Source organism: Drosophila busckii, chromosome X (assembly GCF_011750605.1).
Source record: "Drosophila busckii strain San Diego stock center, stock number 13000-0081.31 chromosome X, ASM1175060v1, whole genome shotgun sequence".
NCBI classification, from domain to species: Eukaryota; Metazoa; Arthropoda; class Insecta; order Diptera; family Drosophilidae; genus Drosophila; species Drosophila busckii.
In genome coordinates, this window is record NC_046608.1 from 5,128,759 (window position 1) to 5,152,021 (window position 23,263).

General features: G+C 46.8%; 8 protein-coding genes across 10 annotated transcripts; 4 read left to right on the plus strand and 4 right to left on the minus strand.

Moving 5' to 3' along the window:
• The first annotated feature begins 271 nt into the window (after positions 1–271).
• Positions 272–2,731, plus strand: LOC108606298 (lysine--tRNA ligase). 2 transcript variants are annotated; one of them, XM_017996286.2, is made up of 4 exons: positions 272–419; positions 799–1,480; positions 1,539–2,486; positions 2,553–2,730. In XM_017996286.2, exons 1-4 carry the CDS (start codon positions 388–390, stop codon positions 2,649–2,651), a joined length of 1,761 nt encoding a protein of 586 aa, XP_017851775.1. In that variant the 5' UTR covers positions 272–387; the 3' UTR covers positions 2,652–2,730. The 2 variants fall into 2 exon arrangements, with proteins under 2 accessions (XP_017851775.1, XP_017851774.1); XM_017996285.2 differs by having other exon boundaries at positions 342–727; positions 2,553–2,731.
• A 13-nt stretch (positions 2,732–2,744) lies between these two features.
• On the minus strand, positions 2,745–9,145 carry LOC108606296 (probable histone-lysine N-methyltransferase CG1716). The gene is made up of 4 exons (XM_017996282.2): positions 9,066–9,145; positions 3,440–9,012; positions 3,216–3,372; positions 2,745–3,035 (listed from the first exon to the last, which is right to left on the minus strand). The coding sequence occupies exons 2-4, from the start codon at positions 8,998–9,000 to the stop codon at positions 2,871–2,873; spliced, it is 5,883 nt and encodes a 1,960-aa protein (XP_017851771.1). The 5' UTR covers positions 9,001–9,012; positions 9,066–9,145; the 3' UTR covers positions 2,745–2,870.
• Positions 9,146–9,313: 168 nt separating this feature from the next.
• LOC108606303 (selenoprotein BthD) lies at positions 9,314–9,976 on the plus strand. Its single transcript, XM_017996293.2, has 2 exons — positions 9,314–9,388; positions 9,446–9,976. The coding sequence occupies exons 1-2, from the start codon at positions 9,350–9,352 to the stop codon at positions 9,974–9,976; spliced, it is 570 nt and encodes a 189-aa protein (XP_017851782.2). The 5' UTR covers positions 9,314–9,349.
• A 3,187-nt stretch (positions 9,977–13,163) lies between these two features.
• LOC108606301 (zinc finger protein ubi-d4 A) lies at positions 13,164–14,004 on the minus strand. The gene is made up of 2 exons (XM_017996288.2): positions 13,419–14,004; positions 13,164–13,356 (listed from the first exon to the last, which is right to left on the minus strand). The coding sequence occupies exons 1-2, from the start codon at positions 13,721–13,723 to the stop codon at positions 13,164–13,166; spliced, it is 498 nt and encodes a 165-aa protein (XP_017851777.2). The 5' UTR covers positions 13,724–14,004.
• A 169-nt stretch (positions 14,005–14,173) lies between these two features.
• Positions 14,174–16,248, plus strand: LOC108606300 (uncharacterized protein F54F2.9). Its single transcript, XM_017996287.2, has 3 exons — positions 14,174–14,915; positions 14,979–15,186; positions 15,257–16,248. Exons 1-3 carry the CDS (start codon positions 14,224–14,226, stop codon positions 15,902–15,904), a joined length of 1,548 nt encoding a protein of 515 aa, XP_017851776.1. The 5' UTR covers positions 14,174–14,223; the 3' UTR covers positions 15,905–16,248.
• A 103-nt stretch (positions 16,249–16,351) lies between these two features.
• Positions 16,352–19,289, minus strand: LOC108606297 (anaphase-promoting complex subunit 4). Of its 2 annotated transcripts, none has more exons than XM_017996284.2 (5): positions 19,113–19,289; positions 18,377–19,019; positions 18,153–18,323; positions 17,921–18,083; positions 16,352–17,855 (listed from the first exon to the last, which is right to left on the minus strand). In XM_017996284.2, the coding sequence occupies exons 1-5, from the start codon at positions 19,222–19,224 to the stop codon at positions 16,602–16,604; spliced, it is 2,343 nt and encodes a 780-aa protein (XP_017851773.1). In that variant the 5' UTR covers positions 19,225–19,289; the 3' UTR covers positions 16,352–16,601. The 2 variants fall into 2 exon arrangements, with proteins under 2 accessions (XP_017851773.1, XP_017851772.1); XM_017996283.2 differs by having other exon boundaries at positions 18,147–18,323.
• Positions 19,290–19,789: 500 nt separating this feature from the next.
• LOC108606302 (chromobox protein homolog 3) lies at positions 19,790–20,874 on the minus strand. Its single transcript, XM_017996292.2, has one exon. The coding sequence runs from the start codon at positions 20,623–20,625 to the stop codon at positions 19,873–19,875; it is 753 nt and encodes a 250-aa protein (XP_017851781.1). The 5' UTR covers positions 20,626–20,874; the 3' UTR covers positions 19,790–19,872.
• A 153-nt stretch (positions 20,875–21,027) lies between these two features.
• Positions 21,028–23,147, plus strand: LOC108607198. The gene is made up of 4 exons (XM_017997862.2): positions 21,028–21,198; positions 21,256–21,559; positions 21,616–22,809; positions 22,868–23,147. Exons 1-4 carry the CDS (start codon positions 21,107–21,109, stop codon positions 23,099–23,101), a joined length of 1,824 nt encoding a protein of 607 aa, XP_017853351.1. The 5' UTR covers positions 21,028–21,106; the 3' UTR covers positions 23,102–23,147.
• The last annotated feature ends 116 nt before the right edge of the window (positions 23,148–23,263 follow it).

A 23,263-nucleotide genomic window follows, 5' to 3' on the forward strand; every position in this document is an offset into this window, starting at 1 on the left:
CTGATTCGCTTTGCAACACGTGTCTTTAGTGTTGTAGGCCAGCAAGGTGGAATACTACCGAATCGGTAGTACCGATCGCGTGCGATAGTTTTTCCAATCCATCGATAGCGTTCAATAGTATTATGTATTATATATGTATATGTATTATATATTTATGCATTTATAAATGCCAATGCGACAGGCGATTGTAAAATTAGTGTAATCGATAGTCTTCCATCTCTAGTCTAAAATTCCACATCTGACGATTATTAATGAACGAACTCAAACATCGGACCTTTCGCTCGCTCTCGTGTTGCTGCTCTGTTCGCACCATATTATTGCAAGCTTAATTTGTATTTACCTTAAGAAACTTATTGCAAGACATTTTGTAAATAGACAATCAGCGTCATGGCTGCCGCAAGTGGTGAACTGTCCAAGAAGTAAGTACATGTCGTAAGCAGCAAATTAAAACGGGAATATCTAAAAGCGACACGAAAGCCAAAAATAAAGCGGCCAAGCTGGCGCGCAACTTTGAGGTTAAGTTGAAAGGCACTATCAGGCTGCCCAGAATAAAACGATACGTACGTCCTAGATAAAGCAAAAGTTAAGCCTAGTGGACAGCAAACATGTACGGACGTTTAGCGTTAAGGCAGCTTATGCAATTGCCAAGGCTAACAGCGTCTGCGGCAAACTGGAGATTTCACCATGTGAGCAGCATGCAGCAAGCGCCTAGCAAAGCCACCAAACTGTTGGTACCGCCAGCAAACTGATTTGCAAGCGTATAGCAATATAATTAAACACTTTTCTTTTGCATTGCAGTGAGCTCAAACGCCGGCTAAAGGCTGAGCAGAAGGCCAAGGAGAAGGCGGAGAAAGACGCAACACGCGCTGCTGATGCAGCGGCAAAGCCGAAAGCCAATGGCGCCGCTGCTGCTGGTGCTGCTGCAATAGATGAAGAGGAAATCTCACCAAACGAATACTTTAAACTACGCTCCGCAGCTGTTGCTGAGCTTAAGCAAAAGCCAGAGACAGATCCGTATCCACATAAATTCAATGTAAGCAGCTCACTTGAAAGCTTTATTGAAAAGTACAGTGAGCTCAAGGATGGTGAGACGCTGGAGCAGGTTAATATTAGCGTGGCGGGACGTATACACGCCATACGCGCCTCAGGCGCCAAACTAATCTTCTACGATCTGCGCGGAGAAGGCGTCAAGCTGCAGGTGATGGCCAGCGCAAAGGGCTACAAGAGCGAAGCTGACTTTGAGGCAGACACAGCCAAGCTGCGTCGCGGTGACATCATCGGCGTTAATGGGCATCCTGGCAAGACAAAGAAGGGCGAGCTGTCTATTATGCCCACAGAGCTGAAACTGTTGTCGCCTTGTCTGCACATGCTGCCGCATTTGCACTTTGGGCTTAAGGACAAGGAGACGCGCTTTCGCCAGCGCTATCTGGACCTCATACTCAACAACAAAGTGCGCGAGACTTTCCAAATACGCGCCAAGGTAATAGAGTACTTACATATATGTTAGTTAATCTTTATTAATTGCGCTTTGTTTGCAGATCATTTCGTTTGTGCGTCAGTTTTTGGATCGCATGGGCTTCTTGGAGATTGAAACTCCCATGATGAACATGATTGCTGGCGGTGCAACGGCCAAGCCTTTTGTAACACATCACAATGACCTCAAGATGGATTTGTTTATGCGCATTGCGCCCGAGCTGTATCACAAGATGCTTGTGGTTGGCGGCCTGGATCGTGTCTATGAGATTGGTCGTCAGTTCCGCAATGAAGGCATCGATTTGACACACAATCCGGAATTTACCACATGTGAATTTTATATGGCATATGCTGACTATCACGATATAATTGAGATCACAGAGAAAATGATCTCGGGCATGGTCATGGCCATACATGGTAGCTATAAAATCAAATATCATCCCGAGGGTGCCGACGGCCCGGAGATGGAGCTCGACTTTACGCCACCCTTCAAGCGTGTGTCCATGATTAAAACGCTGGAGGAGAAACTGCAGGTCAAGTTTCCCGCAGCGGATACGTTCAACACGCGCGAGACCAACGAGTTTCTATCGAAGCTGTGCATCAAGCATCAGGTGGAATGTCCAGCGCCACGCACCACGGCACGCCTGCTGGACAAGCTAGTCGGCGATTTCATTGAGGAGACCTGCATCAGTCCAACGTTTATCTGTGAGCATCCACAGATTATGTCGCCACTGGCCAAATATCATCGCAGTGTGCCTGGCCTAACTGAACGCTTTGAGCTGTTTGTGGCCAAGAAGGAAGTGTGCAATGCCTACACGGAGTTGAACGATCCGGTGGTGCAGCGTGAACGCTTCGAGCAGCAGGCCAGCGACAAGGCTGCTGGCGATGATGAGGCACAGATGGTGGACGAGAACTTTTGCACTGCACTGGAGTATGGATTGCCACCCACAGGCGGCTGGGGCATGGGCATTGATCGTCTTACTATGTTCCTCACCGATTCTAACAATATTAAGGTGCGTTCTACTCTTGCCTTAACAACTTGCCCTAGCTAAATTTATGTTTTTTTTTAACCTTTTCAGGAGGTGCTGCTCTTCCCTGCTATGAAACCAGAGGAAGCCAATCGCACGCCCGCTGCTCATGCTAATGATACTTCTGCCTCAGCTGCTCAGCAGCAGTAAACTGCCTATGCTTTAAATTATCTGCGCTGCGTTTAAATTATCTTCCCATTTTTTTTTTTGCATAAAAATAAAACAAACTGTTTGTTTATTTATGTATTCAGTGCAATTGTTTATTCTCAATATAATTTACCCATTTTAAGGGTACGCGTCATTAGCTTAAAGTATATAAATTTAATTTATGTCAAAATTGTCTACATATTTTGTATGTGTTGATTACTGTCAATATTCTGCCTCATCTGCGGGCTTCTTGTAGACGCGCCCCTTCTTACGCATATATTGATTGATAAAGTCAAAGGACTTGTGTTTCACAGACTCCGTGCAGGCCAAAGGATTGCCGGTCACATCGCAGTAGCGCATCTCTTTGGTGGTTATGTGGTGGCTCAACTGTTTGGCAAAGAAATGAGCACAGAACATTAGTTAGTTGATTACTTAATATACTTTGGTTTATACAGAGACTACAGTTCAGTTTCTATTATTTAATGACTCCAACATATTTTAAATTTAATATTTGTGAACTCTGAACTTTATTGAACGGCTTTAAATCGCTTTTCAACTGCTACTTACGCGCTTGATAAGAAACTTGTAGTCCTCATCGTTGGTAATGCGTCCCATTTGGCAATTATCCTTGCGATAAGGACGCAAATAATCAGCCACATGTCCGCTAATCTCAAAGCGAAACTTTTCAATGGCCTCACGTCCACCGGGCGTGCTGATAAGCAAGCTGCAAATAAACAATAAATTTTAATAGAATTTTTGAGAGCTCAGCTCCACAGGTGGCGTCAACTTACGTCTTGCGCTTTTTATCGCTGCGATGTTTCTTTTGTGGTGCTGCTTCGCTGGCTGCGATGAGCTGTGGCAGCTTGCGCTTGACTCCAAGTAGAAGCTTGGCCACTGCGTCTGCATCGCTGCTGGAGCCGGCGGCGGCTTCGTCAGTGGTTTCGCCGCTGCTGCTGCTGGGCTTGTCGCTATCCGCATCAGTTTCATCAACTTTGGCATCCTTGTCGCCATCGCCATCAGCATCCGCGACTGGCAGTTTGCTGGCAGCGGGCTCTGCATTCTCATCCTCATCCGAGGAGTACAAGTAACTGTGTATGGGCAAGACGTCGTTAGTGGAGTGTGGCGTGGCTTTGTTATCCTCGGCAGTGCTGGTTTCAGCGCCGGCTGCAGCGGGCGTGGCAGTGGTATCGATGCGCTGACGTCTGTACTTCTCCTTGCGTCGTCGTATCTTCTCCTTGTTCTCCTTATACTTGCGCGACTCCATTTGATTGTAGACACGATCCTCTTCGCGCCGCGGACTAATGACGCAGATGGAGACCAAACGACTGCGTCGCATTTCGCGTCGCTCACGTATCTTCGCTTCCGCGAACTGTGCCAGCGATCTAGAGCTCAAGTTGCCCACATAATCGATGTCGATACTGATGAGCTCCGAGGCCAGCTGATCCGTATCGATCAACACCGCTGGTGGCGGCACTGGTGAGCTGTGATCGATGAGCGGCTGGCTACGCTGCTCGGCATTTGGTGGCTCCCATTGGGGTATGCGATCGCGCAGACTATAGTAATAGATATCGCCAGTGGCAGTCATGCTCCATTGCCAGGAGGGTGGCAGTGGCTTTACGCTCAGCGGCAGCCTGTACTCGAAGCTTTCGGGCTGCTCCGGTGACGGCGGCTGTGGATAGACGCCAACACGCGGCGGCGGTGGCACAAGCATATCCTCGTGGTTGAACCAATCCAGCGTCTCCGTATTCTGATACAACGGCAGCATCTTGGGATCTGTGGTGAGCTCGTAGCCAAAGTATTCGCAGCGCAGCTCACGCTCGCGAAAACTCATCAAGCAGCTGCGCTTCTCGGCCTCATCCTTGGCCACCTTGCGCGCAAAGAGCGAGCGACGCAGCTCCTTGTTGATGAAGCGACGTCGCGAGTCCACATCGCTGCTGCTGCCGCTGTAGCGCTCCTTGTAGTCTCTGCTGTTGTAGTCCTTGCCGAGCGAGGAGCTGCCGCCGCCCGAAATGCTGCAGATTGTATTGTTGCCCGACATGCGGGACGAGCTGGGCTTGCTCTTGTTGTCATAGCGACTGCTGATGAAGTCGCGTCTGAAGCGATCCTGCCGATAACGATCCGCGCTGCTGGGCGGCGTTACATGCTCACGCTCCCCCGCTGGCTGCGGCTCGTTGGCCTCACGCTCATGCTCCTTCATCTGCTCAATGCGCTCGCGCTTGGGTATGCGAAAGATTTCGGGCAGCGCCTGCCATTTGGCCAGCAAGGCAAGCAAACGCTCCTGCATGGCATCGTCCTCGTCCTCGTCCGCTTCCCTGCACCAGTCCTGCACGCTCTGGTAGACGCGACTGTCGTTCAGCATCGTGCGATTGGGTATGGGCAGCGATTCGAGCGCCTCGAGCAGCGCCAGCCGCAGCTTTAAATCGCTGCCGCTTTCGCTAATCCAAGCCTGCAGCAGTCGCAGCCCATGATAGTCCAGAAACAAGCGACGACAGGGCAGCTCGCCACGCGTGAGCACGCCCAGCAGCTGGAGACGCGTTTGCAGCAGCTTGGCGCGCACCAAGCAGCGCGAGAAGCGCAGCGTATCCGCCTGATTCTTCAGCTCGCTGCGATTGAGCAGCTTGAGCTGCTCCAGCACATCGGGATCCTCCAGCATTGGCTTGGGCGGCAGACTGCTAAGCGGCGGTATATGCAGGCAGGCGGAGTTAGTGGGACGCAGCCAGCGTCCGGCTTTGTATTCACGATCCTTGGCCTTCTCTTTGCGCTTGCGTGCGGTGCTGGAAAGCTTAAACTTCAGCTTCGACTTGGAGCCGCGCTTGGACTTGGACTTCTCCAGCTCTAGCTGTTGTTGTTCCAGCAGCTCCAGCTCTTGATCCTCCTGATCAAATTCGCTTTCGCTCTCAGCTATAATCTGCTCGCCCTCATCCGAATCCGGCTCGCCGCCTATCCAGCCACGACAATTGGTGGCATCGCAATAACAACGCTGCGCATCGCGTCCATAGCGCTGATACTGATAGTCAAAGGTAATCTCCTCGCCCGGCAGTATGGTCTTGACGCTAAAGAAACCAATGCGCAGTTCACCATTCACTGTCCACTTTTGTGTTTCCGCATTGGGATCGCAGCTGTGATTGATGTATCTGGAGATATTGCCCTTGGCCGTGGCATCGATGATCGCCTCGCCACGCAGCGCCATGAAGTAGTAGTGCCGATTGCGATCGCGTGAGTACAAATGCTGGCGACGCTCGAACTCCGCATTGTCAATGACTTCGCCCACGTACTCCATGATAAACTCGCCGGCGGGTATCTGCAGCTCCGCCGTAATGCCGCAGCCTTTCTTCTCGGTGCGAAAGACGCGGCAGGGCCAGCAGTGATGCTGCTGGAAGCGCTTGTTGGTGCAGCGTTGCCCATTGCTGCACAGTGGCCCACACTCGATCATCAGCATGCGATTGATGCAGCCGGCGCCGCAGCAGAACTGCCCGTGCGCCTCCTCGCAGTCGCACTGCATCTCAGCATTCTCCTGGCTCACTTGGCGTGCGCAGCGATAGAAATTGTCACGCAGCGACTGAAACGTGTTCAGTCCCTCATTGCGCAGAAACTGATCGTTGATTGTCTCGATGTGCGCCAGCTCGCTGAGCTGCTCCTCCAGGCTAATGCGTACGATGGGCACGGTGGGCGTGGCAGGCTTTATTTCCAGCGACTGACGATAGACGCTCGGCCTTAGCACCTGCGGCTTCTGTTTGATGCGATGCGAGCGACGCACGCCTGTGGAGCTGCCGCTGTCCTCCAGTATAGGCAGCGGTGAGCTGGCGGGCGTTGTCGCCGGCGTGCTGGCGGGTGTTGTTGCCGGCGTGCTGGCTGGCGTCTCTAGATTTGCCACACGCTGTGCAAATTCCTCTTGCTGTGAGTCCCCTTCAGATTCTGCTGCTAGCTGCGCAGACTGCTGCTGCTGCTGCTGCTCCTCCTCTTCTTCCGGCTTATAATCGCGCTCCAGCAGCTTCACTCCATCCTCTATAAACTTGGCTATATCCTTAAGCGGATCAGGCGGCGACTCTCTGCTCTCCAGCTCAGTCAGCTCCTTGCGCTTGCTGCCACTTGAGCTCGAATCCAATGAGTCCTCACGACTCAGCACCGGCTCTGGCTTGCTGCTGGACTTGCCGTTGCCATTGCCACGTTTGCTTTTGGTTTTCTTACGTCGCGGCTCATCGCTGCTTTGAAGTGTCAACTGCGCTGCAGGTGGCGCTGGCGACGGCGACGGCGCCGCTGGCTTCTTGCTCTTTACTTTCTTCTTTTGTTGTTTTTCGTCTTGGCGCAGCTGCTGCACGCTGGCCTGATCCAAGGCCTTGAACAGCGCATCGCATTCCACAATGCTCAAGCTCTGGGATTTGGGTGCAACCTCTGCTTTCATCTCCAAGCTGGATTTGCATTCGTCCGTCGTTTCAGTGGCATCAATTGTCTCCACTTTGATTTCTAAACTGGATTTGCACTCATCCGTAGTTTCGGTGGAGTCAATTGTCTCTAGTTTGATTTCCAAACTACATTTGCTATCGTCCGTAGTATCGGTGGCTTCAATTGTAGCTGCTTCTTGAGCTATGATAACTTCTTCTATGGGAGAAGGCGCCTCAAGTGAATTGGTAGGAGTGATCAGTCTTTCAGCCCCAGGCTCAGGCTCAGGTGTTACCACGAGTGGAACCGTTGTCTCCATCTCAATGACGACTTCCTCTTGCACCACTTCAAGCTCCTCTTCCTGCAAGACGTCGAGCTGATCCTGCTGCACCACTTCAGGCTGCTCCGCCTTCACCACTTTAGGTTGCTCCGCCTTCACCACAACAGGCTGTTCCTCCTCTTGCTCTTGCGTCTCCTGTTCCGGAGTAACAACTTCTCTTCTCACTAATTCCAACTGTGGTGTTTCTGCTGGCCGCTGTTGCTCCTCCTCGTCTTCCTCTTCCGTCAGCTCCACTTCTCGCTCTATTTCCACAACCTGCTCCTCCAAACAATCGCTGCTAGCTGGATTACTTGTGCTATCCTCCAGCAGAGTTATAAGCGCACCCAAATCATCATCCTCCAGTGTTTCCTCCTGCTGCTGCTGTTGCTGCTGCTCTTCCACCAGATCAGCAGTTGCCTGCTTGCTACTCGCCGCCGCAATCTCTGCGAATGTCTCCTCCAACGTTTTCTTTTGCTCACTGCCGTCACTGGCAAGCAAAGCGGAGCGTGTGCTACGCCGTGCACTTGAACATCTGCTGGGAGTACTCTCTGAGGATAGCTCCTCTTGCTCCTCTACGACCAGCTCATCAGACTGATGCTTTTCGCTCTGCTCCAGCTCCAGCTCCGACCATACCTCCACTATAATGTCTGATTCCGGTTCAGGCACCTCTTCAGGCTCAAGTTGCACCTCTTGCTCTTCCTCCTGCACCTGGTGCTGCTCAAAATGCACTTTGAAATTGTTGCTCGCCTCCGTCTCCGATTCGGGCTCTGTATCCAGCTCTTGCTTGGCAGTTTCAATCTCGACAAATATAATTTGCGATTGATTGGAGTCATCATCCTGCGCTGGCAGCGACATTTCTGTGTGCTGCACTTCTTCCTCTAGCATGGGACTGAGGGTCAACGGTGTTTGCCCCTTGAGCGATTCACCCGAATCTGAGGACTCACTACTATTAGGCATGCTCATGCGCTTGAGGGCAACACGCAGCTTAGACTTTGATTTCGATTCACTTGAGTTGGTATTGGAATTGCTGGAATTAGTGTCAGAGTCGGAATAGCTAAAGCTACAAGTGGCTTCCGTTGCAACCTGTGCCTGTGGCTGCAGCTTGCGTGGGCGTCCACGTTTGCGCGGCGCCTCAGCGCTACCTGAAGGGCGTGGCTCCTCGCCGCTTGCGTGCGTTATAATCAAATTCTGCGTAGGCTTGGGCTTGGCAAAAACCTCCAGACTTGGCAGTGTAGAACCGTTGAATGGACTGTGTACAAAGGACAATGGCGGTCCTATTATTGTTGCTGCTGTCACTAATTCGTCATCAGTGAATGTGGTAAGCGTTGTATTCGAATCAATACGCGCTTCAATTTGTATTTTGTTATTTTTGCGATTTTTGTTTAACAAATCGCGCACATCGAATTTAATTATTTTTTTGCGCGAGCTGCGTCTGCATTCTGACAGCGTTGGGGATACGGTAAGCACACGCTCCTCTAACGTCGTATCGAAGTCATCATCTGCTGGCGCCTCTGTTGACTCCTCGGTGAACGTAATCAATGCTGCTGGATCTATGACATTGACAACCTTCGGCGGTCGGCCGACACGTTTGCGAGGCTGGGCCGTTAATGGGGATGTCGAATTTACAGTCTCATTTGTAAGTTGCTGCTCCATAGCATAAGCTAACTGCAATTTTTGTTATAACATTAAGTTTTTCTCACTCAATGGCGGCCTCTTACCTGCCGTTGGTTTTTCACTGTTAATAGTAATTTCTAAAACAGCTGATTTTACTCATTGTTCGATGTAGAGTGTTTTACGGTTATATATAATTACAAGCTTTGTAACTTATACTATGCAAAATGTTTGCCTTTCCATATGTATTAATTTTTATTTAGTCTACAATATACATAGTCGCTCTCACTCTCTTGCTCAGCGTTCGATATCCATCGATAACAATTGTTTGACTTATCAATGCAGAGTTTGACAACCCTGACCGCATGTCATACAACTGTAATATTAAAAGATGCCGCCAAAGCGTAATAAAAAAGCTGCGACTAGCGCAGTAAGTAATTGCTTTTATTTATTAAAATAACTACATAATTAACGGTATTTCACATAGCCTGTTGAGCAACCGCCGCTGGATGCAAACAATCCAGTGCTCTATATAGAGTACTGTCGTTCCTGACGAGTGTTTCGTCGACGCGCAGAGGAGCTGCATGCGGACTTAAAGAGCCGCTTGGAGCAAGCTGGACAGACATGTCAGCTGCAACTGCAGCTCAATGCGCTTGGTGCGCCTAGACGTGGCGCATTCGAATTATCCTTTGCGCTTAAGCCCACAACAATTGTCAGCGAGCAGCGAGCACTTTGGTCGGGATTAAAGCGCACACCACGCGCTCAAAAGTTTCCCAATGTTGATGCCATGCTGGAGCTAATAGTGCAAATGCTGGGCGAGAAGGATGACAAAGAGAATAAACGCAAGCGCTCTGGGTCGACGTCGCCCACCATATCACCAGCCACAGCTGCAACAAAAAAGCCAGTACATCAACAAATAAGCATTAAGAAAATACGGTCGAAGTTTTTCAAGATTCACATTCTTTGGTTTCAGCAAAGTGTCAATAATTTTATGAGGTCACTGTGTGAACGTCAGTAGAGGACCTGCCAAATCTGCGAGACAGCATGAGATTACGAAATGTATACTGGGAGAAAGCGTCAAAAAGGACTCAATCGAAGTTGAAGCTTATAAGACTTACACACACTCATGCACACAAGCTCTATGTTAGATAGCAGGTTGAGAACCTGTCTTAAACGATCATTTTGTTTTTTCTCTTCTTTATTGGAAAATAAAACATAAATCTATGGATGATAAGTGGATACGGAGAAAGATGTGTTTATATTCAATAATTTAAGCAGTACAAAGTGCAGTGTGGTCATAGCTTTTAATCAACTTTTTAATAAATTTTCAATAGCCAAGAGTTTGGCGTGCGTTGTATAAAATAGGATTAGAGGGCCTGCTTTTAAAGCACATTAACGGACGGTTGTAGGTCGGGTCTCACACCTTAACCCGAAATTGGTCCTATATGAGCCTATGATCTCACCTGCTAATATAGAGGATGTTCATTTTACAAATAATTTGGGGTCGCATAATAACCCTAAACACACTAGCTACGCGAATTGGTACCGGAGATACTTAATAAAGTTATGCATATGCGTCCTCTAAAAGTTGTCGTGTTCGGTTTCTTAATGTTTTTAAAAAATTTTTATTACGATTTTTCGTGTCTCTGCGAGAGATTATCGCTCAGAAAATGTAGCACAGGTCTATTTTCGGAGATTATAGTTTTCTTATCTTTATTGAGTGTGTGAGAGTTGATTTTTCACAGCTTTGTTATCATTAGCAAAGTAAGCTATTCCTAGGAGAGAAGAGTGTGTAGAGAGTCGTGCGCCGATGCGCAGTGGCGCGCTAACTAAGCGTGACGCGCCGATCTGAGAACCTCACTCACTGCACTTACACAGAATTCAGTTAGGTATAATATATATATATATATATATATAATATATATATACCGGAGGATATAGGGTGTGAACCATTTTAGATTAAATAATAATATTACAACTTTTGCTTGACCTAAGTGAGGGCTAATAAAATAAATTTGGATTCACTTCGAGGAGTGTACTCTTAGATCAGAGCTAAAATGACTAAGACGTATCAGTTTTGTTACTTTAAGAGTGTAATTTGGCCAGGCTTTAGCGATTGATTCTTAATCTCATATGAGCATTCATTTCTCGGTAGTGTTTTCCAAGTGTTTTAAAACTATAAGTATCACATAAAGCCGCTAAATTTTCTAAATATATTTGCGCAATACATGTTGAATCTGGAGGCTGTGAAAATGACCATGTTTCCAGGAGCAGGTCAAGCTGTTATAGATCGAGAATCAACGGTCAGGTTACCACGTTACGGGCAGCACAAATATGTTATTCATTTTATAGGTCTAAACAATTTCCAGCCTAAAAAATTCTCGTGACATTTAATTAGATTAAGGAAACATAAAAAATTGTTGAAAAGAGAGAAAGGAATAATCATTAGTGGTGCTAACGATTAGGAAAAAATATCATTTAATAGTAAAATTGCTGTCTTAAGCCCTTTTGGTGGTGGTGTGTGGTGCGTGGTATAGCTAAGGCACGAGTCTTATATTATTAATAAACTATAATAGAGTAGGTAAGTCGATTAGATTGATCCACAATCGAATTAGCTATGTGAAGCCTAGAGTACATGGTGGCAGACACAGAATTTAGCTTACGAATGTGATTCTTTTTGAAATGAATTAATGTGATCAGGTCTACTTGATGGTGTTGGTCCCTGATCTATTTTGATCCTGGTCGGGTATCGGCATAAGGAACTAATAACTAAGCCTTAAACTACTTTAATTACAACTGCTAGCAAATAAGTGTAGTGAGCTGTAGATAGTATTAGTATAACCATTAAAGCCTTTTAATGAAAGTTGAGATAGGTATTGGTCAAGTTAGTTATTGCCGATTTTAGTGCTTGTGGTAGTTAGTGTGGTTGCGCTTTCGTGCGCTGCGCGTTCTGCTTGTACAGATAACTTGCGTAATTTTGCGCCAGATGCGCATTACCATCTCTGTTGATAGCTGCTGCCGGCAACGACGCCCAGACGCCACCGTCTTACTGAACGGCGCTTTGTCGAAATGAAGGCGGAGCGGGGTCATTCAGCTGAGGCCCAGTGACTGCAGGCTGGATTGATCACAGTAATTCTGGGAGCTATTGCGGCCAAGCTTAATTTATATTCTTTGCACGCCAGACATGGGAAGCCCCCGCCAGCCACGAACCCCGACGCACAATTGCGTTTGGTCTAATGCGCGGAACCATCGCCAGGTTCACGCCATCAGCGACGACTAGGACGATGTCGAGACACGCGCGCGCACGGTGGTGAAGCAGGACGGCGCCAGTTGATTGCGCGACATTACGCCGCTTCGTATCTGTTGGGATACTAGGCTTGCGAGTATCGAGCGTGCCAAACTGGCCGAATCGGGGCACTGCGAAGAAGGTCCAAAGGCAAGCAGCTCTGACTAAGTCGCTGGACGACCCGAAGCGTCCACGAGACGCTGCCGGTCGTAGCTCAGCGCGCCTGAGCAGGAAGACTTACGCTGCGATTAGAGCACTCTACATGTGGTGCGCCTGGACCCGGAGGCTGTCTATAGAGCGTCAACAGTGCAGTCTGAAAGGTCGACGCGGACATACGAATCCTTTGCGACAGGAGGAACGTATTCTGTACGCGCTCATGTTTATCTTTTGATATTGCCCATAATAAAAGACTGCAACCCGCGAGGATCTCTTACCGGAAGGGGCAACGTCTCACATCAGTGACCTCACGCACCAATAGTGAATCCAGCACGAGGGACGTTATGATGGGATTGCCACTACAACCGTGAAGTACACACTCGCTCTACCATCTGCGGCTGACTACAGTTCTCTATGCGTTATAAACTCCGAGTCCATGGCGCGAGATAGTCGGATGCTTCCTTGTCTTGACGATATTGAGCATGGAAGCATGTTCGTTCTATTGCGTACACTATGTCTGGCCAATTGAGCTATTCCGTTCATTGACTCACTATCAGGAGGTGTTCAGCGTCTGTACCAAGAGAAGGCCGCTAGATGAGGCGAGGCATTACTGCACTATCAGCACGTCCATGGCTAAAGCGACGCCACATAGTGACACACGTCATGGAAGTGTGGAGTCTTCCATTCACTATACCCTCGGCTCTGTACTAGGCATACGAGCAGAGAGACGCTAGTCCTCGAGCGTGCGTCAGTTGTGGAGCATTCAGTGCAGGTTTAAACTTATGTTGAAACTTATTCTGTGTACGACGGCGACGGTGGCCGCCCCACAAAAAGCCAAGCCCTTAGGTTTCAAGTCCGCAGGCCTGCACCACAGACCGACGCCAACGCTACTGTTGCTGATATTGAGCGCCTCGTGTTCCTTGCGTAACGCTTGAAACGGACGCTCTGGAAACCTACTACATGATGTAGTTGAGCATTAGCGTTTGCTTTTATAGATTGCATTTACAATTGCACTCACCCGTACATCTTGGTCAAGTACTGTCGTCGGCTTTTGCGCCAACGTGCCGCGGGATAGGTGTATATCTGTCCTTGCCGAAAGCCGGGCATGCGTTGCCGCTTGTCCAGGAACAGATGCGAGTGATTTTGCGCCACGCCCGTTTGTGGATCGAGAAACGGCAGCCGCAATCGCCGTTCGATGCACAGGCGGGTGTTAAAATTGGCGCTGTACTCGATCGTCTCGCGATAGCTCACATCCTTAAGAAAGCTCTCAATTTTTGCCAGGTTCGGCATCGACACAATCTGTATATTTACCGCCGAAGACATGGCGAAACCTGTGTGCTCCGTCGTCCTCCGACCTCCGTGCTCCCCCTCTATCTTGTTATGCTAACTGTATTCTTGCTTCACGTTTTCCGACTAATCCATTTAGAGTCAGTATCCAGCGTCTGGCGCTGTCTTTAAGCAGCGCCGCTGCTGCTCCTGCTCACGTCAACTTAACCGTTTCCTTTTCTTATCGCTATTTCCCTGCCTTTTTTCCACAACGCTTTCACTGTTTTCCTCTTTTCCAAACATACAGGGTTGCCGACTTGTAAAACCACTGCCTATCGCAAACCCTTATCGCAAGTCTATGCCCTATAGCAACTGCTCATTTATCGAATATAGCTAATCATTATCGAGCACGCACTTGTATGTCAGTCATCGATACGGTAACGCCGGCCATGTGTATTGTTTTTGTTTACTGCTGACGTTGCCACTTTTGACGTTGACGTGCGGGGTCGTAGTCGCAGTAATTTTTAGATTTTTAATTTAAAATTTTAGCAACACCAATGCAGCTGTATAGCCTGACAATGCTGCCAGTGGCCACGCTGCTTGGCCTACTGCTGCTCTGTGGCCCAACGCACGCGTGGCACTCGGAGGAATTGGAAATATTTGACTTGATCGAAGAGGTCAACAAGAATTTTTACGAATTCATGGGCATAAATCAAAATGCCACGAATAATGAGATAAAGCGCGCGTTTCGTACTCTGTCCATTGTGCTGCACCCGGACAAGAGCAACGCTGAGGATGCCAACATACAGTTTCGAAATTTAGTCTCCATCTATGAAGTGCTGAAGGATGGCTCCAAGCGTGAGAAGTATGACAAGGTTCTGCGCGACGGCATGCCCAACTGGAAGTCTGCACTCTATTACTATCGTCGCATGCGTAAAATTGGCCTATACGAGGGCGCTTTTATTCTTTTCCTCATCATCACTGTGGGCCAGTATCTCTTCGCATGGGCAGCTTATCTAGAGAAGAAGTACACCGCCGAGCAAGTGTTTGGCACCAAGCTAAAGAAACTGCAAAAGCGCAATAAAAACATTGATATGGATGTCATACTAAGCGAAATACCTTTACCATCCATGCTCAATACGCTGCCATTCCAAATACCAATGGCCATTTGGCATTTGCCCGGAACCATAAAGAACTTTTTCAGCAAGGCCAATGAACTTAAGGAACTGGCGCTAGAGAAGCGCAGGCAGTAAGTAAACAGATATAAAAGAGATGAGCTGTTATTGCATGGCAGTGCTTTGTATTTTTCCAGAGAACTGGAGGCTGCTCGCCGGCAAGAGGAATTGGAGCGAGAGGCGGAGGAGCAGGTACGCTTACGCAAAGAACATAAAGAAAATTTGCGCAAGCGTAAGCAAAATACCAAAGCACCAGAAAAAACAGAAGAAGAGTTGCGTGGTTATTCCCAAATACAGGCACGTGAACTAACCGAGGATGATGCCATACGGCCGGCAACTCAAAAGGTAGCTATCCAATACAATTATCCAAACCCAACCATTAAGCTTGCTAACGTGGTCGTTTTTGTCTGGTCAGAGCACCGTCAGCGGCGGCTTCTGGACGGACGAGGATCTAACTGAGCTCATACGCTTGGTTAAGAAATATCCAGGCGGTGCGGGCAGTCGCTGGAACACCATAGCCGAGGCCATGAATCGGAGCGTGCAAGAGGTTACATTTATGGCGGCAAAGATGAAAGAGAATGGCTATCGCATACCAGGACAAACGGACAGCGTGGCTGAAACCATTGTGCAGGAATCACAGCAGGCGGTGCGCAAGGAGAAAGTAAAGAAGGGAGAGAAGAGCATGCTCATACCAGAGACCAACTGGTCGCAGGAGCAGCAGCGCGCCTTGGAGGCGGCAATTGTCAAGTATCGCAAAACAGCTGGCGGCGATCGTTGGCAAAAGATTGCCAACAGCGTGCCGGAGAAGACCAAAGAGGAGTGCCTAGTGCGCTACAAATATCTTTGCGAGCTGGTGAAAACGCAAAAGAAAGCAGAGGAGGAAAATGCTGAAGATGAGCTGGGAGAGGAAAACAACACTGCGGCGTCAGAGACAGAATCGCTGCATGTAGAACCAGAGCAACCAGAGCCTGTGGAAGCGGCAGCCACTAAAAAGCTTAGCAAACGCGAGAAGCGCCGACGCAAACGTGACATGTCCAGTGACGAGGACTCAGATGATGCATAGCAGTAATACAGTTAATCGCATTAAGCTTAGACAACTACAAATGCTCGCCATGCTCTCCTAAGACCTAGACCTAAGCTTCTTCCCATACCATACGCACCAGACATTCATCAGAGCGAGATAGCTGCAGGCAAGCATAGACTAGAGCGAGAAAGGTATACTTTGCAATGGAAATGTAACATAGAGACATTGGTTCTAAGTAAATTTTAGTTTAACTGACTGAGAAGCACAAAATCAGCTGCCAAATGTACTAATCTATATCAATCAAGAGAAACTTTTTGCTTTAGTATTTGTATGATCATAAGATTTGGTTCGTGACATAATATCATTAGATGGTTGTTAGCAGTCAAGCAATCGCCATCAACTCTTTTAGATTTAATGGCGCACAACTTTACGTAACATTTAATTGCTGCTAGATAATAATTAAAATTGATTGATTGGATGGATCATTGGCTGGATAGGCATCCCTAGACATATAAAATTCCAATTTTAAACTTGTATACTTCAAGTAGTAGTAACTTTTGCAGCTTTAATTTAATTTTGCTGTGGCTCAAATTGTATTTAATTTAAAAGGTGGATTAAAGAGAAACTTGGGTACGTAAAACGCTTCTTCTTTTTTTTTTTGCTGTTGTAAATAAATGTATTTTAAATAAAAGTTTGCTTAGAACAAACAGTAACAATGGAGTTATGCCAAATCGCATTACGCTTCCGCCTTGGGACTGGTGGCCAGCGCCGACTCTTTGCTTATGTCCAAAAATGAAGTCTGTGAGATTTCGGTATCGTCCTCCTCCTCCTCGATTTCCATCTCGAATATAGTCATCTTGCGCTTGCGATCCGATAGCACTGTGGCCACCTTGCGACTGCCGGACACAGCCAGCATTTCGCATACGCCATCTAGACTCTTAAAGCTGGCCGCATCGGGCAGATCGTGAATGCTGTGTGTAACTGTTGAATCCGCCAGCTTCATGTGCGGCTGCAGCAGATGCTGTGTGCAATGATTGCGCGCTGCGCTCAGTGAGAACTGTACAAAGTAGCTTCGTGGCCGCTGGCCCGGCATAATATTCGCCGTCTGCAGCAGCAGCGACAACGCAGACTCATTGTAAAATTGTAAGTCGACAAACCGCAGATTATAGTAATCCTCATGCAGCTGAGGAGTAAACGGACCCGCCTGCAGTTGAACGCGCGTACAGCGCAGCTGACAGTCGATATCGCGACTAAACTCCAAAATCATAGCCTCTTGCCAACCAATGGTCACCGCCAGCATGTCACACTTTTGCGCCTCATGCACATAGTAAGTGCAGTTGATAAAATCTTGATCCGGATCTATGTCATAAAGCTGCAGCTCGCCGCATAGTACAGATGTGGTGAGGTTAAAGCTGGCGCTAATGCTCTCTGTTGGCTTGTGGAACACTGCATCAATGGCATTGAACATCTTGTCGCGCTGCATTATCAGCGACAACTTCTTGTCGTGCGGCACAAACAGCGTACACTCCGCCAAACACTCGTTCTCCGAGAGCATGCGCTCCCAGAGCTGCTCTAGATCCACTATTGGTAGCTGGTGCAGATAGTTATTCTCCAAATATTGCCCCACGCGCTCCAAGTTGAATTTACTGCGCGTATTGAGTGTGGCATGCAGACTAGTATCACCCGATAAATCATCCAGATTAATGCACATATCTCCGCCCATATCTCTGTCACCATCAAAGTGGTCGGGCAGTTCGGGTTCCATTTCACAAAAGAACTCAGCCAGTGCTATATTCTCCTTTTCGGTGAAATACATATCATCGGGTATATCCTGATGCGATAGCCGCAGTATAGTGAAGATCATCCAGGAATGGAAGAGTTTCATATCAAAGACGAGCTTGTCTATGGTGCGCTGCAGTTCGTGCACCTTGAGCAGAAAGGCACCGCAGGCGCGCATTGCTTCGGTGGCCACGTCCGGCGAAATCAAGTCCTACACAACAAGCAAAAAATTATGGTATGTATATCATTTCAACACGAACTTAACTCAGTACTTACATCAAAGAAGTGCGACATGCGTCCAAAGCCAGCAATGGTATTCAGAAAATAGAACATATTGACAGCAGCGCCATTTAATTGCTTAAAGACCAATCCTTGTAGATTGTTAAGGCTGAGATCCACCGAGTTGGCAATTTTCTTAAAGCCTTTTTCAGTCAGCGTTCTGTGGATGGGCAAGTCTTGAGGCACATAAGTACTGTATAAAAAATCTAAGCACATCACTCACTCGAACAAAAATTCCTCGACCTCCAGCGTCGCAAACCCAAAGACGAGCAGCTCTATAAAATGCGCAGATATCATGCCATAGGCTTGTGAGTTCGCATATTTGGTCAGCTTGTTGTCCATTTCCAGCTGCACAGTTTCCCAGGCTTCAATCAGGCATTGCTGTGTGTCGTTTATGTAACTAAAATAACAGCAAAATTATTTAATTACAATTGCAGGCATATGGCAGCTTACTTTTTGGTCTCCAGTATATGCGCACAGTGGGAGGCAAGCTCCAGCATAGGTGACATGCTGTCCTGCAACACCTGATTGTGAAAGTGCAGCAGCCTCAAATCCTGTCCATCACGTAGCAGAGCATATATGGCATTAAAGTCGCCATTTAGACGCACATCGTACACATCGAAGTTTTCCGGATGCATAATGTGCTGACTGAGATCAATGCTGCCCGCCTGAAGCGCGCCTAGAAGCAACAAATGTACCTTGCCACTGCGCATGATGACGACCAGAAAGCAGGGCGAGCCCTTGGGAAAGCTTTTCTGATCGAGTGTCTTGAGGCAAGGATCTATGTTTGTAAGCGGTGGCAATTTGGGCAAGTAACGTTTGTGTTTATCTTTGGCATTGCAGCTGTAGCTCTCTAGAGTCTCCTGATTGTTAATTGCCTTGCTAAAGTAGACCTTCTTTATATCATCCTCGTAGATTAGACCCGAGATAATAGTTTCGCTCTCGGCATCCAGCAGCGCCACCTTGCCATTGCTGTAGCCTACAGCCAGCAGCGTTTCGTCCATTTGCCAGCTAAGCGAACGCACGCGCACATCCTCGCCAGGCGTTGGAAATGTCACTATCTTTTGCCAATTTAGGCGCTGTATTATTACCTCACCTACAAGCAGAATGTTTTATGTACACACAATGCCACTCAGCCGAATAGGTTCAAAAAAGTCTATTCATGCTTTGCATGCGGTGTCTGACTTACCTTTTTCAGTGCCATATGCAATTAAGTCCATTTTATTGTTCCATTCCATGCGCTCCACAGTGCAACTCATGTTGCGTGCACCCAGCAGCTTCATGGAACTTGATTGTGCCATTTTTAAGCTTAATAACACACATTAATTCAATATAAACAAATATCAAATCAAGTTGTTTGCAATTATGCGGCTTATCCAAGGGTTGTCGAAATTTGCAAGCTTCGATAGTCAATTATCGATTTGGCTGATTATAAAATTGTTTTAAGAATCATAACAAATAAAACACATATTTTTTTCTTGAAGAAAATGAAGATCAAAGTATTTTATTCATTTTTCTTAATGCTATCGAAAAAAAAAAAATTATATATATTTTTGTCAAATTAATTTTTGTTTCATTCAAATTCTCAACGGCTCTTAGCTTGTCCCTATTATTATTCGACTGTGCTTATCGAATAAGTATTGTATGTATGTTGACAAAAAAGGATTTAATAAGTCTACTGAACTAAACTAAGGAGACAAAAACGCTTATTTCTTTTATATATAAACTTATATATGCATACGCTATTTGTTATTTCTCTTGCTGAATATTTTAGGTTGGCGTCATTGTTAAAATTCGCACTTGTTTGCATACATGAAAATGTTATGTATGTCTGCATGTTTGTATATATGTGTGTGTGTATGTAGATGCCTTATTTGTATGTATATAGTGTGTAGATTGTTAGAAGTGTGCATTGTGTGTACATATGTATGCGCGTTTGCCGCCAAGCCTTAAGCGACATCGACTGGGGGCAACTCGTTGGAGTCGGGCTTTATATTTTCCTCGTTGCTACCAGGACTGCCGATGTCAACAGGACTGGGCATGCCAGTGCTGACTGGGGTTCCACCACTGAGAGCAATACTGCCGCTGTTGCTGTTACTGCCGCTGTTGCTGCCAGTATCAATTGCAAGTCCGCCGCTTCCAATTCCACTTCCACTACCGCTTACACTGCCACCGCCATTTCCACCGGCATTGCCATTTCCACTGCTAGTCCCAGTGTGCCATGTTAGACGCTCCTCATAGAACTGTATGACAATTTGCGGACACTTGACGTTGGCAAGCTTGGCGGGCACCAAGTCAGCATGGTCGCTCCCCTTCCATTTCATGAGAAACATGAGAAAGCCCGAAGAGTCAGTAGCGCCAAGTATCTTCGATGGCTCTAGGCCGCGATCGAAGCCAATAAGCTTCTTTTGATCCTCAGTTTCTTCCTCCATATATGATTTGCGCTTACTTTTGATTGAATCCGGTGTGGATGATGATGATGTGGATAGGCGCTTCTTGGCTTCTTTTGGCTCCTTCTTGGCGTTAGGATTTGTAGCTTTCAAAGATTCCTCAAACGCAGATATTAAATCAGGACAGTCGAGATTTTCAACCGGCTCCCAAGTGTTTTCACTGCGCGGATATCCTTTCCACTTTAAATAATACTCTGTGCGTCCGTTCACGGTGCGTTTGTCTTCAACACGTTCAACGGAAAATTCAGCCATTTGTTTTTTTTAATTTGTTTTTACTCTAATTAGAATTTATTTTATTTACTGTAAACTATTGAAATATATGTAGCTTCTTTCCCTTTTTGTTTTTGGTTTATGTTGGATGACACTGTGCTTTGTTTTTACAAAGCTGTATATACTAGCTATTTAAATTGTCTGCAAGTCGTTTTTTAAGCAAAATACATAAGTAGTTTTGTATTTTATCACCAATTTGTATATTTTTGTTTTTCTGCACACAGCTGCTTAATTTCCTTGAATATTTTTGCAATATACATACGAATTGTTGTTATCTCTTTCGCACTAGTGAGCTACATTAAACCTTGAACTATTGAAAGAGTTGTTGCGCTCAGTTCAGTTGTGTGTTCATTTGAACTAATTCGCAACTCCAGCTGTGGACAACGTGCACGCCCGGCCAAATAGAAATTTCAAATTGTTATTAATAGAGTTTGTATGATATAGCAATTGATATAAGCCAAAAATGGGTGAATTTATAACGGAAATGCAGGAGCGCCTGCTGCCTGAATATGAGCAAATGAAAACATACCAGGTGTTTACTCCGGAGCAAGTCAGGTAAACATGCTGAGTGCAGTAGTTGGGATATTCCAAAGTAAATTCATGTAATTGCAGAGAATGTGTGCGAAAACGTGAACGTTTGATGTTGAAGGTAACAAAGAGTCGCATTGCGATTGCAGACTATTTGGAATTTATTGTATATGAAAATCAAATGCATCAGACGTTGGTGGAGAAGGAGGCGGCAACGGGAGTGAAGCTGCATGGTCTAAAGGCATCCATAGCTAACCGTATTATACGCATGTACAGAGAGATGATGTCCAAGTTTCCACACGAAAAGGCTTTGTGGTATAACTACATAAAATTTAGCAAGAAATCTGTGCCACAGGAGGTTGCAGGCATTTTTGAAAAGATGCTGTCTGTAAGTAACTGTTAATATATGTTTCGGTGCTTTTAATAAATTACATACGTTTGCAGTTTCACGGCGCTGATCCCGAGACATGGATTAACGCTGGGCTCTGGCTATATGAATACAATCCATCAAATATACCGCGCGTGCAAGATGTTCTACTGCGTGGTCTGCAGCGTCATCCAGAATCAGAAGCTATAAACAAATGTTTCTTTGATTTAATGCTTAAGGAGGCAGCTAAAGCGGACAGCAAACTAAATCTGGCAGATGATACCGTCTCGGAGCAGGATATCCAGATGGAACGCGTTGTTGCCATTTATCGCAACAGTCTAGGCAAGATCACACACCTGGACTACTTTCTGAAGCTGTTGGAGAGCTGCGAGGATCAAAGCAAACTCACTGCCAAGTTGCAGCTGCAAATTATTGAAGATATGCAAACGAAATTTCCACGTGAGCCTGGGCTATGGGATGCTCTAGCTCAACGCGAGCTTCGTGGATTTCATTTAGGCGATCTGCAGCATATGCAGGACGACAGCGCTGAGCCCAGCGAGAAGCGTGCACGTAGTTCAACAACTACAGTGTGGCAACAACGCTCCTTAAAGCGGCGCATTGAGCTTTGCGTCACAGTCTACAAAACGGGAGTGCAGCAGTTGCAAACGGAGGAGATGTGGAGCCTCTATTTGGATGCCATGTTGCTGATGAGCAAGAATAACAAACAAGAACGCGCATATATACAACAATGCCTGGCCATAGCGCTGCAAGATGCACATGCTGCCAAGCTAATGAACGTGCGGCATTATGCCACCTTAAGCTCCATACTCGGCGCCACCGAAAATGGTGGTGACATGTGCGTCAAGATTCTAACGGAGGCACTGCAGCATGATACATCGCTACAAATGCACGAACTGCTGCTGGCTGCGTACATACGCAACGACGATGAGCCAAACGTGCATGAGTTGTTTAGTCAAGTGCGTCGCACCATGGGCAGCACCAGTCTCCCGATTTGGAAGAGCGTCATAAGCTATTATCGTGCACGTGGCGATGCTCAGGCAATGCGTAGATTAAATGATATCTATACGCTAGCCTGCAAGGAAACCTGGCCAGAGTTTGCTGAGCTGCGTTGCAACTATTTGCGTTATTTGTGGCACGAGCACTCGGCGGCTAAGGCGCGCGAAGAGTACGCCAAGCTGGCCATACAACCGCCCATGTCGCTGCAGCTACATCGACAAATGATTCAGCTACTGGAGAGCACCAAACTAAATGTAAGACAATTTGTAGCTTTTTTTAAATCAAATTGAATTCTTCACCGTTCGTTTACAGGATTCTTCTACAATTAAAACCTGGCGCATGTGTCATGAATTCATGGCCAGCTATTTTGGCAAGCAGGAACCCACAGTCTGGCTGGACTACATTGCATTTGAGCGTGATCATGGCGTTGTCAAAAATATTGCTCTACTAAGTCAACGCGCGCTCTCCACTTTGCAACCGGAATTCGTGTCCGCCTTTGAAGAAGCGCGTACCATGGCGCATGTGGGCGCTGCTCTAACTACCTAAGCCAATAGTCTTAAGTAATTTTAAGTTAGTCTTTAAAAAATAATAATTTTTTTTTGCATATTTTTGTTGTGTATATAAATGCTGGAGCAAGTGTGGCAACAATTACTTTATAATAAAACAATTTGTTAATTAAGCTGAGTTTTTGAACTCCAGAGTTGCCAA